This window comes from Hemicordylus capensis, chromosome 6 (assembly GCF_027244095.1).
Source record: "Hemicordylus capensis ecotype Gifberg chromosome 6, rHemCap1.1.pri, whole genome shotgun sequence".
In the NCBI taxonomy this organism is placed as follows: domain Eukaryota; kingdom Metazoa; phylum Chordata; class Lepidosauria; order Squamata; family Cordylidae; genus Hemicordylus; species Hemicordylus capensis.
In genome coordinates, this window is record NC_069662.1 from 81,734,894 (window position 1) to 81,747,622 (window position 12,729).

General features: G+C 42.2%; 2 protein-coding genes across 5 annotated transcripts in view; one reads left to right on the forward strand and one right to left on the reverse strand.

Moving 5' to 3' along the window:
* Positions 1-12,729, reverse strand: part of CNTNAP2 (contactin associated protein 2) — a 1,803,519-nt gene that overhangs the window by 693,806 nt on the left and 1,096,984 nt on the right. The gene's annotated exons all lie outside the window — the stretch shown is intronic.
* On the forward strand, positions 1,311-6,013 carry CFAP141 (cilia and flagella associated protein 141). 2 transcript variants are annotated; one of them, XM_053266207.1, is made up of 4 exons: positions 1,311-1,478; positions 4,052-4,092; positions 5,158-5,287; positions 5,755-6,013. In XM_053266207.1, exons 1-4 carry the CDS (start codon positions 1,410-1,412, stop codon positions 5,854-5,856), a joined length of 342 nt encoding a protein of 113 aa, XP_053122182.1. In that variant the 5' UTR covers positions 1,311-1,409; the 3' UTR covers positions 5,857-6,013. The 2 variants fall into 2 exon arrangements, with proteins under 2 accessions (XP_053122182.1, XP_053122184.1); XM_053266209.1 differs by lacking the exon at positions 1,311-1,478 and adding an exon at positions 1,503-1,632.

Below are 12,729 nucleotides of genomic sequence, written 5' to 3' on the forward strand. Positions count from 1 at the left end.
CAGAGCTCTTGTGGCTGGGTGGGTTTTTTTTAGTCCCACCTTTACTCTAGTACTGGAATAAAAGTAACTAAAGCACAATTCAAAAGCTGGCCTGGATCAATTAATGGATTAACCAAAAACCTCATACAAGGATACAATGTCTTATGAGTTGTAGTGGCAGTAGCAGAATGAAATGCATATGAACTGATAGCTATACATGTGAAAGCTGAGCTACAGAGACCGAACCTGCCTTTTGGCTAATGGGTCTAATTCACGGGGCTGGTGCATAATTCATAGTGCTGGTGCATACTTCACAGCCTGACAATTATGTACCCTAGATATTGATTTTCCTGATTTGAAACGTATGTGCTAGACTCTGTAAGCTGTGCCCCAAACCAGTTTATCTGGATTTATTTCTGATTTTATATTGTGTGTTTTATATTGCCATGCCAGCCAGCTTGAAGTGCTTTGGGCAGATAGAAATATTTTAACAACAACAACAATACAAAGGATTAATGAGAGCACTAGATAAAAACATCTAAAGGGGGAAGAAAAAAGTCAAAGTTGTTCCTGAAAGTCACCGTGCTGTTTTTGTTTAATCCATTCCTTGATCCAGGCCAGCTCTTGGATAATATTTTTAGTTGCAGCTTGGTTCGGTCCTGGACTTGGGCTGAAGCAGATGGATCTAGCAGGAGCACAGGACCACATAGCCTTGCTGTATTAAGCCTTTCTTCATTGAATTATTAATGTTGTTAACTATACTCCCTGCCCGATCTTTGTGTACTACAATCTTTCCCTCTCTGGATTCCACAGTTACTTACAGGCATGAGCTTTTAGGGACATGTAGCTCTGTTGTGGGAGGAGAACAAGCCATTTTTCATGGGGGATTGGCCCACGTTTACTCCCCACCCTCCTATTATGACTCGTGCCATATGAAATTCATTGCACACAGAACAAGAAACAATTTACACTCTGTCCCTTCCAGAAGGCAAAACGCCCAGTGTAAGGACATTATAGGAGCTATAGCCTGTGCAACCTTGAGACAGTAGTTAGAAATATTTATGAGAAAAATAAGCTACAATTGATATTTTGGGTCCCCACCATCACCTTCAGGGAAAACTTGTGGCCATGCAGAGACTGATGGAGAGAGAAGAAAGCAGAAATCCCCACTCCACCAAATATATAGCAGAAATCACCTGCAGTTACTAACTTCAGCACTGAATATATGAATACTGAAGGCAGGACAGCTTCTCCGTTTCTTCACCTAAGCAACCAGGATCAGCCAATCAGGACTTTTGTGATGGTCTGAAACTTCTGAAAGCATAGTCTGTTTCCATGGCTACCAAAGATGCAAACTGAACCAGCTCAAGAAGGGGAGAGGGAGAGAGAAAGCAAACTGCTTTCAGAAGTCTGTCATTGGTCCCACCACAATGGCTTCCTCCAGGGCGAAGCCCGTCAGCCATGCTGCCACACGGGAGCAGTTACTGAAAGAGGAAGAGGTAGGACTGGGGACTGTGGTAACAAATAACAATGTGAGACAGCAGATCTGGCATCAACCAAATATATGGGGCATTACAGCTTGATTCTGAAGCTCATAGGCAAGTATAAACAGACAAGTACAGTTTGTAAAAGCTCAAAGATTTGCTGCCAATGGTGAGTGTAAGTTTCTCTCATATATTATATTATTATTAATTTGATTTCTATACCACCCTTCCAAAAACGGCTCAGGGTGGTTTACACAGAGAAATAATAAATAAATAAATAAATAAGATGGATCCCTGTCCCCAAAGGGTTCACAATCGAGAAAGAAACACAAGATAGACACCAGCAACAGTCACTGGAGGGATGCTGTGCTGGGGGTGGAAGGGGCCAGTTATATACAGTGGGTATTGGAAAGAATCACCCCCTTTGAAAGACCTTAAATTCTGGTTCCCTTACATCCTGAAATGAAAACACAAAGAAAATTCCCTTCACCAGCTGTACTTATCCAAAGCAACCTATAACATCCAACTGAAAAACATCACAATTACAGTCCAGAAAAAGTGTCAGAAATAAAAAACAAGAATTACTGAGATTGAAAAAGGACCACCACCACCCCATGTCAATATTTTGTTGAACCACCTTTTGCTTTAATAACAGCCTTGAGTCTGTTGGGATACTTCTCTATCAACCTTGCACATCTAGACGGAGCAATATTTGCCCACTCCTCCATACAGAACTGTTCAAGTTTGGTCACATTGGATGGTAGGTGTTGGTGGACTGCTATCTTCAAATCTCTCCACAGATTTTCTATGGGATTTAGGTCTGGGCTCTGACTGGGCCACATGAGGACGTTCACTTTTTTCTCCTTCAGCCACTGTGTGGTCAATTTTGCTGTGTGCTTCAGATTGTTGTCATGTTGAAAGGTGAATCTTCTGCCCATCCTCAACTGTCTGGCAGAGGGTAGCAGGTTTTCTTCCAGAATCTGACGGTATTTTGCCCCATCCATTTTTCCTTCTACCCTAACGAGAGCCCCAGTCCCTGAGGCAGAGAAACACCCCCACAACAGGATGCTGCCACCTCCATGCTTCACTGTAGGTATGGTGTGTTGTGGAAAAAATGTGGCTTGTTCGGGAGGGTCACAAGGAGAAAGCCACTTCTCAAGAAAGACCACATTAAAGCTCGTTTGAGCTTTGCCAGAAGGCACCTTGAAGATTCTGATGCCAAATGGAAAAAGGTCTTATGGTCAGATGAGACCAAGATTGAACTATTTGGCCTCAACACCAAACAGTACACCTGGCGTAAATCCAACGCAGCTCACCATCCACAACACACCATACCTACAGTGAAGCATGGAGGTGGCAGCATCCTGTTGTGGGGGTGTGGGGAGATTTGAAATCTGTGGGGAGATTTGAAGATAGCAGTCCACCAACACCTACCATCCAATGTGACCGAACTTGAACAGTTCTGTATGGAGGAGTGGGCAAATATTGCTCCGTCTAAATGTGCAAGGTTGATAGAGAAGTATCCCAACAGACTCAAGGCTGGACTGTAATTGTGATGTTTTTCAGTTGGATGTTATAGGTTGCATTGGATAAGTACAGCTGGTGAAGGGAATTTTCTTTGTGTTTTCATTTCAGGATGTAAGGGAACCAGAATTTAAGGTCTATCAAAGGGGGTGATTCTTTCCAATACCCACTGTATGGCAATGAGTTCCAAGGCTTAATGACCTTCATTAGAGTCCCATCCTGAATGCATCCTGGACAAACTGCAAAACCTTCTTCTTTCACTCTCATTCAATTGACAGGGGTGAGCAGTGATTTTAGTTTGACTGAGTGTTTTCTCTTGACTGTGCATGTATTCTTTTATTTTTAACTTTTCACCCTGAGCTTTTGGGAACTGCTGGGCTAGAAACTGAACTAACGATTCGTGGATACTAGAGATGTCTGGAACACCTCTTGGAAATGTTGTGGCTCACATTTTTTGTTAAAAATATATCCATATTCTTTTAGCTTTGCTCAGAATGTCTACACATGAGCAAGACTTTCCAAATTCACCTTGAATTTCACTTTAGGTGGAATTGAGTCTCAACTCGGAGGTGTCTGAAAACCTACTGAGAAAAACATCTAATATTACTGAAAGCATTTTAATCTTTCCCAAATTCCTACAGATGTTTTGCCTGAAAAGAATCCTTGCAATTTGAATCACATTTTGCTTTAGCAACTGCTTTGGCAACTCTAGGTGGCTACAGATGATAATAACTTAGCATGTGCTGACCATCTGTGAACTCCTTAACTCCTGTAAGCCCATGAGGCCATCTGTGCTGAGTGGCCATGTAATGAAGCATATTTGACCATATTCCCACAATCAACTGGATATACAAGATAGTGGAGATTGAGTAAAACTCACCTCATCACATGTCCAGTTGTCACAGAAGAAAGGTGACCTCACAAAATATTTGCAAATGGCTACATCACAGCAATCACTTTTAGGACCTCTTGTGTTTTGTGAGAAAATGCCTCTATTTCTCCCATTAGGATAAAGATCTGACTTTTTGTTTTAGACTAACTAACTATCTTTTCTTGCATTTCAGACAATAGCAAAAGTTGCAGATTTCGTTAAACTGGTCCAGAGGTAAATGGATTTTGGAATCCTTTTTTCTAACTATGCACTTTAGTCACAAAAAGCTTCTTTTCAGTCTGCAAACAATAAAGCTGAAAGCTTGCTGGGTGGCAAAGCTTTTGACACCCAGCTGAAAATGCAGATAGGAGAAAAATCACAAATTGATGATAAACACTGAAACCTTCCAGCCTGCAACCTGATTTAAGTCAGCTTCTGTGCTGGGTTCAAAAGCCATATCAGAGCTCGGCTGTGGCAAACAGATAAGAGCCATCTGCCTACAATGAATGGCAAACCATAATCAGCAAGTTTATGATTGCTATTATTGCTTACTAAATATTGTTGAGCCATGGACTAAGAACTCATGTAATGTGTTGTATATACATATATTTACACACACACACACACACAACTGCCTTTGTCTCAGGAAGAGAAATCATTGGAATGCACGAAAGAAGCCACAATCACTAGCATATTGGTGAATCACTAGCTTCTGATATAAGGATACAATGAATAGGTACAAGCTCCAAGAGGAGAAAGCATTTGTCTTGTAGCTGGTTTGTTCTACTAATAGAATATGTAGGTGAGAACATAACCCCATAAAGAACGGGCAGCATGAAGTGGATTGTATTTACATATGGTGAGCTGACAACCCATCTCTGCATTTTTTTCACAGTCACAATCCCAGAAAAAGTAGCTAATCTACCATAAGTACAGCCCAGTTCACAGTAACTGTACTCCACACTGCCATGCACCTGCATGTACATTTGCATGTCACTGTCAATGCAGTTTATTCCTATAATCCTTCCTGGTTTGAGGTAGGAGAATTTCAGAAATTGGCCACATGCATGTACACGTTAGTTTGGATGTGTGCGGTAGAGATGTATGTACAAATTGTAATCTCATCACATAAATCTAAGATGAGTCCCCCCCCCCAAAAAAAACCCACAGTAATAGTTTGAAAATGCCTGTAACCTGCAGTGGAGCAGCAACAATTTGCTATGCAAAGGAAAGTATCCTCCCAGATTGATTTCAGCTGCACAGAAAGCCACACCATCCATCATGCCTCTCTCTCTTTAGGTTGGAGAAAGCCCACACTATGTGCCTACAGCGGGAAGCACAGGAGGAGAGGTGTTTTGAAAAGAGCAGAAAGAGGCAGTTGGCAGAAATGAAAGAAGAGCTGCACTTTGCTAATAAACAGCTGATAATGGTAAGATCGGAGGACAATCTATTTTCTTTGTCCCTTATCCTCAGGTGCACTGAGAAAAAAAAAAATCCCTCAGTCAGAAAAGGAAGAACTTTAGTTGTGAGCCTTGTCTCCTATATACTATGGAAGGCCCACAATCCTTCACAGACACCTCACATTCCATTATGAAACCACATTCATCTACACTTACACCCCTTAAAATCAATAAATAATCCCTGCAATATGACTATAGTGAAATCCATCTGTACTGGTCTCCCTTTTTTGATCTCTGCTTCCCATGGATGTCTACACTTGCATAGGGTTCTCTCCCAGTCCAGGAGATTAGGTGCTCTCTTATGCAGTATAGCCAACCTTACCTCACCTGGGCTAGAGTCATGATGGATATATAGAGAATGGGCCACACAGCACTTGACAAGATCTAAAAGCAGCAGTGAAGAGCGAGACGCTAATGGCATTTTTCTATCTGGCAGGTTCGACGAGCAGCCCTGCGCCACCTCCTAAGCTTTGAACACCTGCAATACCAGTTGGAACTGAACCACTTGGGCAAGTCATTCTACGTAGAGCGGCTGTGAGCACTTCTTTCAGAAATGTCCAGAAATCTTTCCTTAATAAGAAGTACAGGTGCTCTCATACAATACTCTCTACCTAAGGAAACCCTTCTCTCACTATTTAGGTATCTAAGGAAAATATCACAGGGGGGAATTAAAGACTTTTTTTCAATGTGGCAAAGTAGACCCTGGAACTTGTATATTTTGTTCTTGATGCAGTTTGGGAGAGGACAGTGTCTGATGATCAAATAACAGAGGGCAAAAGCAAAAAAGGTGCAACTATAAGACACAATCCAACCAAAGTTAAGCACTTTAAATCCTATAGATTTCAGCAAGAGAATTTCAACAGCATGCTTAACTCTCCTACTGGAATTAAAGGGATTTAGAAATCCTTGACTGAGTCTTGTCTTGGGTTGAGACCATTACTGGAAAAAATGATCAGAGTCCTAATGAACATAGGTATAACGCATAAAATGCTGAAGAAAAATCCTAGTATATTTCAAGCTATGCCAACCCTTAAGGGAAACCGCAGGATGAGAGGGTATACCCTCAGCTTTTGCCTGTGGGCTTCCCAGAGGCATCTCGTGGGCCACTGTGTGGAACAGGGCGATGGACGAGATAGGCCTTGTGCCTGATCCAACAGGGCTGTTCTTATGTTCTTATTATAATGCACTTTTAAAATTATTATATATGGTAAGTTCCATTTGCTTATACATTAATGAGTTTATAGGTTTACTAGCGTGCCCAGATCTATCCATATTTTATCTCATTTAAAAATTAATGTAGGACCTTTTAAAAATAGCCTAAAATATCTTTATTTTAAAAGATATGTTGATATAATATTACATATTAATTAAAAATTTATCCCACTTTTCAACTGGAGTTTCCAAAGAGGGTTGCGATATCAGTTTAAAAAGCAATAAATAAATTAAATCTTACATCAGCATCTGTGATGAAAGCTAAATGGTAGGCTACAGAAGGAATGGCTGCAGATGGATCCCGCTCTTCGAGGGAGGAGCCAGATCCCAGCTGATCAAGCAGACCAATGGAGAGGGCCCAACTCTCTGAGCTTTCCCTCTGCTGCAGCCAGGTGGAATGGCCGCAGATGGGCCCAGTTCTCCAACTGGAGAATTAGGAAATTAGTTTGCATCTTGGTTTTTCCTGTTTGTTCGTACAGTGGACACAGACTAAGAAAAAGTCATATTGTAACAAAGATGATTCTATGCTTTATTGACAGAATAAACAATACAAGGATTAGAGGAAAGGGGATATTTTTGTGTTAAACCTTCAAAGTGCTTGAAAATTTCAAAATTAAAAAACAAAACATAAGATCAGTCTAAAATGTTTGCTAATTTCCAAATATTTGAAACAATTAAAATGCTTCCCCTTTGCATGGTTTGTGACTAGACTAGAGGTCAGTGTAATACATCAGAAGAATAACTGTTTAAAGCATTTGATATAAAAACATGTGATAATATGATATTCTCAGTAGCATATTAAAAGCCAAACACTATTTACTGTTTCTCTAAGGATTGGTAATGATGAATTGCTGAATGTTTTCAAACCATCTAGAAGATGAAAATGCTAAGTATTATGACAACTGCAACTATTACAGTGCCAATATATCAGAATTAGTGTTCTGTAGGAAGACTGAAGGAACATCTTCTGTTTCTTCATTTCGTGTAAAACTGTGTAGGGATTTTTTAAGGCATGTTTGATGTCCTACATGAAATGTGGAAGCATAGTTGCCAAACTCAGGCAAGACTATGGCTGCCTTCAGACATCACGCCAAACTGGAAGTAACCATGCCAGAGGTTCAGGTTTGTGGTAGTCCGAATGCAGGAACCCTTGTTTCCATGAGAAAAGAGACCCAAGGTTTCTGATCACAAACCTGAATTGGTACCCTCAGTTCTTCTTTAGTTTCACCACCAAAAACTCCAGTCAGAAAGCAGTGGTGTGTTGTCCAGAGGTTGCCACAGTTGTAACTGGAGTTGAGGATAGGAAGCTCATCCCTCTCTCCCTTTCTGATTGGCTGTCATGGCTATCCTTCATGAGAAGGAGGAAGCCTGCACAGCTAGTTCATTCCCCACTTTCAGGCTCCCAGACTCCAGAACAGGATGGTCTGAGAGCATGGCAGGGAAAATGGGGGCAAACTGTGGATCTGTTGGACCCACAGTTTTCTGCTATTTGTGAAAGCAGCCTCTGTTTTGACCTAACCAGATCTAAATTATACTTAGGCGATTTCCACTTCAAAAGTTGACTTTTTGGTCTAGGTTTGTTCCATTGCTGGGCAGCTGCAATAGATCCAAAGAGCAATTCAAAATCAGAATGACTGACAAAAATGCTCTGCTAAATTCTCAGGGCATGATCCAGGGGATGCTGCCCCCTGGGGTATGTGGGGCACCACCCTCCTCCACTCCAAGCACCCAATACCCTCAAAATCTCCTCTATCTCTCCGATTTTTTCTGTCTGCTTCCTGTGTCTTTTTTCATATGTTAAGTGGATAATTCCATGATTTGCCCACAGGGAGCCTCGCTTCCTCTGACTGGCTCAGCTCTGTTTTAATCCTATTAAATTTTCTAAAGCTGAGGGTTGGGAAGCCTCAGCTCAAAGCAGGATAATTAACATAATTAGCTACTGCCCAGATGACATGATCTTTGCCTCCTTGGGCCAATCAAGAATCAGAGAGGAAGGAAGTATGCTAGATGGCCAGAAGAAATGACCTTACTGCTATTGCTATTGCCTGTGGAGGGAGGAGCAGGAGATTGCCTCTTTTTATTGCCGCCTAACCAAGTAATGCTTTGTGCTGTAGACTCCTGCTAGTGATCTATTAAGATCTGCCCAGCTCCTGGTCTATTTTTGCCTTCCCCGATCACCTCTTTCCCTCTGCAAAGTTTTCTTTTTTCTTTGAGTGATGATTCCTAAAGTTCTATAAATTTCAATCACACTTTGTTTGCTCTCATGTTTGTCTTTCCTTTGGGAGAGGAAGCTACAAGAGTCACCTTGATTTTTAACTCTCCAAAGGAAAGACAAAAAAAGCCACAATCCAAAAAACAGTGCTTTGTTTTGCAGAGCCAATAAAGTGTGCTGGCTTGTGGCGGGGGGGGGGGGGGGACGGGGGGGAGGGGGCTTCCAAAGGGAGCGAGAGAGGTGATCAAGGAGGACAAAAATGCAGCTGCTGCAATAGAGAGTTAACTGGCACAGAGAGTGCCTGCTTCCTGGGGAGAACGTCACACAGGTGAAACACTGATGCCCAGTTGCCCCCTGCCATTGCATGCTCCCTAGGAATGGGACGGAGCCAGGGAGCTTCTCCTCAGCCAGCCTATTCTGCAGCTGTGGCTAAGCAAAGCCCGACAATGCTTTCCCATGATCCATCCCCTCCCTCATCCCCACAACTTCCTCCCATGCAATCCCAGAGAGCTGCAAGTAATCAGCCCCTTGGGTGCCATCTGTTTGCCTCATGCAATTAGATTAATACCAATTACACACCATTTGTATGTTGCTTAACTTTTGAATTTGCTTGTTTTCCCTCCTTTTAAATGAATCAGTTTTGCAAACAGATTGTGATAGCTGTGGCTGTCTTATTCTATAAATAAATGCCCCAGACGTTTTCTGAGAAAGCTACACTCTTGCTGTCTCATTTCAAATGCATGTGTACGTGCACATATTGGGATAAGTATGAAAACATTAAACCAAGATGTTTTGTGTTTAATAAAGATCAAGTCCATGAGGTTGTTCACATGACTGGGTGGGGAGAAAGCAGGCAAGGGGAATGCTTCAATACACTCACCTTGCCCCAGATGATGAGCAAAATGTTGCTGGAAGTGCCATCCGCACACCACGCAATACATTTTCGGAGAGTCATCTCAATGCATCCCAGCTTCCAGGTATCCCACAATGCACCATGGGATCCCTCCAGGAGATGGGCACTCTAGGCACTCATCTTTGTGTGCGGCTGGGCTGGAAACAGCCTGAGCTCGCACATGAGTAGGAAGCCTGGATTAAGGGAGCACTTACTCTTTTAACCTCAGCTAAAAGCTGGGCTAAAAAGCCGGGCTAAGCAGCACTGCCCTGCCAGGATCAGGCCCAGTCCAGTGGATCTCATGCCCAGACTAACTCAGGCTGGGCGTCCCTGCATGTGAGAACAGCCTCCATGTCTTTTTCATCTGTTTGGATGGGGTCTAAAAATATACCTTTGCAAGCAGTTTGCTATTGGTAATGTTCTCTACATTGTAAATATAGAGGCCCCTGGGTAATGACCAGCCCCAGTCCACACAATCTTTGTCTTCTCCTGATGGGCAAGAGGGGAAGCATTTGCTTCATAGGGCAGTTTGTGTAGGTGGCCATTACTCAAGTACAAAAATGATTTAGCCAGACCATAAAAAATTAAATCTGTCTTGGGTTCTCAGAAATTGTAAGCCTTGACCAAATATAAATACAAGGGCTGCAATCCTATGTACACTCACTTTTAAGTAAGTCTAATTGAACTCAATAGAATTTGCTTTAGAGTAAACATGCATAGGATCAGGCAGCAACATGGTTTATGTTTTCCTCTCTCCCTCCATGTTAGATTAGCCACAGAGTGCCATCATTTTCCAAACTGTACTCTGAATACATGAGGTCTGGAAACTTAACTTGTGTGGTTATGCCTACCCCATCTTTTCCTAAGTTATGTGTTCTTATCACTTCTGTCTATCTATCTAATTTATATACCACCCTTCCAAAAATGGCTCAGGGTGGTTTACATCAAAACAAAAACAAAACAATTAAAATTAAAACTAAATTAAACAAGTAAAATCATTTAAACATTAAAATCATTAACATTAAAATCATTTAAAACCAACATTTTAAAAAAATCAAAAACATAAATCTAATTGAAAGCCTGGGTGAATAAATGTGTCTTCAGTGTTTTTTTAAAGGTTGCCAGAGTTGGGGTGACTCTTATATCAACAGAGAGTACATTCCAAAGTCCAGGGCAGCAATGGAGAAGGCCCGTCCCAAAGTAACCGCCAAACGAGTTGGCAGCAACCACAGACGAACCTCTCCAGATGATCTTACCAGGTGGTGGGGCTCATGGTGAAGAGGACATTCTCTTAAATACCCAGGGCCTAAGCTGTTTAGGGCTTTATAGGTAATAACCAGCATCTTGTATTTTGCCCGGAAACGTGTTGCCAGCCAGAGTAGTTCTTTCAACACAGGAGTAAAATGGTCTCTTCTAGATGACCCAGAGACCAACCTGGCTGCCACATTCTGAACCAACTATAGTTTCTGAACTACGTACGAAGGCAGCCTCACATAGAGCACATTGTAGTAATCCAGCCTAGAGGTTACCAGCATATGTACCACCGTTTTGAATTAGTTCATCTCAAGAAACGGATGCAGCGGGCGTATCAGCTGAAGCTGATAAAAAACACCTCTGGCCACCACCTTGACCTGGGACACCAGGGAGAGGTTTAGATTCAAAAGCATCCCCAGACTGCTTACCTGTTCCTTCCAGGGGAGTGTGACTCCATCCAGAACCAGCAGATCAAAATCATCTCCTGAGTTCCAACTCCGCACAATAAGTACCTCTGTCTTATCTGGATTCAGCCTGTTTGTTATCCCTTATCCAGCCCATTACTGCCATAGGATTTCTGTGGAGTAGGTCAGCATTTTTCTCCCTTTTTGAGTGCAGAACTTTGACTGCGGCCTTGTGTTTAATATATGCTATTTTTAATCTTAAAAACAAACAAGCTGGTAGTCAACTTGTTTCCATAAGAGTAAATCATTTGAGTTATAGCTCCAACTGACACAGCAATATGATAACATTATTGATATACCACAGCTGATAAGCAAAGCTTTAATTTGGATGTTTTCAAACTTTAACCAGTCAAACAGTACCATTGGCTAGCTGCCCTGCATACTGCTCCACCCACCCCAGGGACCACCAGCCACTACTGGTATGATGATCCAATTCTATGTCAGCACAGTGGCGGTGGAAACAAAACTCAGTGAAAGAAGAACATGCTTTACATGCACAAGTTCCCAGTTTCAATCCTTTACAACTCCAGTTAGAAGTAGCAGTGCTAGGAAAGACTTCTGCCTGTGGCTGAGAAAAGCAGCTGCCACTTAGAGCCAAACACATTACATTAAAAGCATAGTTTGCCCCATATACTACTTTGCTTTTAAAATTAAATAGCAACTACAGGGAGGGCCTGATCAGGACTGAAACTGCAGTACAAGCAGAGGGAGTATTCAACCCTTTCCCACTGCACCATAATCCTGATGAAAATTCTACCCTCAAAACTGGTATTAGCCTCGAGACTGAAGCTTTCATTGGTGCCAATTAAAGCTTCCCTCCTTGGCCTAATTAACAGCTGCTTTGAGGGTGCATTTTTTGTCAGGATTATGGCACAGTGGGAAATTCCCCTTCCCTGGGTGATGTGGTTCTGATCCTGATCCTGATCCTGACTGTTCTTCCACTGTTGAAGTAATACTTCAACTATTACTGTTGAAGTAATAACATGTCACAGAAACTCCATATGGCCAAACTGTGCATTTAATGCGGGGCTGCTCAACTTTGGCCCTCTAGCTGTTTTGGGACTACAACATCCATCATCCCTAACCACAGTGGCCAATAGTTAGGGATTATGGGAGTTGTAGGCGAACATCTGCAGGAGGTCCAAAGCTAAGTGGCCAGATTTGGCTTTAAAAAAGCCAAATTCTGGCTTACGGCCCATTTGACTCACGAGTATACCCCTTAGGTTCTGGCAACCCAAAGTTGAGCAGCCCTGATTTAATGTAATGTGTAGTTTAGCATTTAGAAGTAAACAGATGGGGGCAATGGTCTGACTCTGTCGGTAAGGCAGATGCATATGTTTTGTGCCCCAAGAGTATAAAGCTCCACTGCAGAGACTG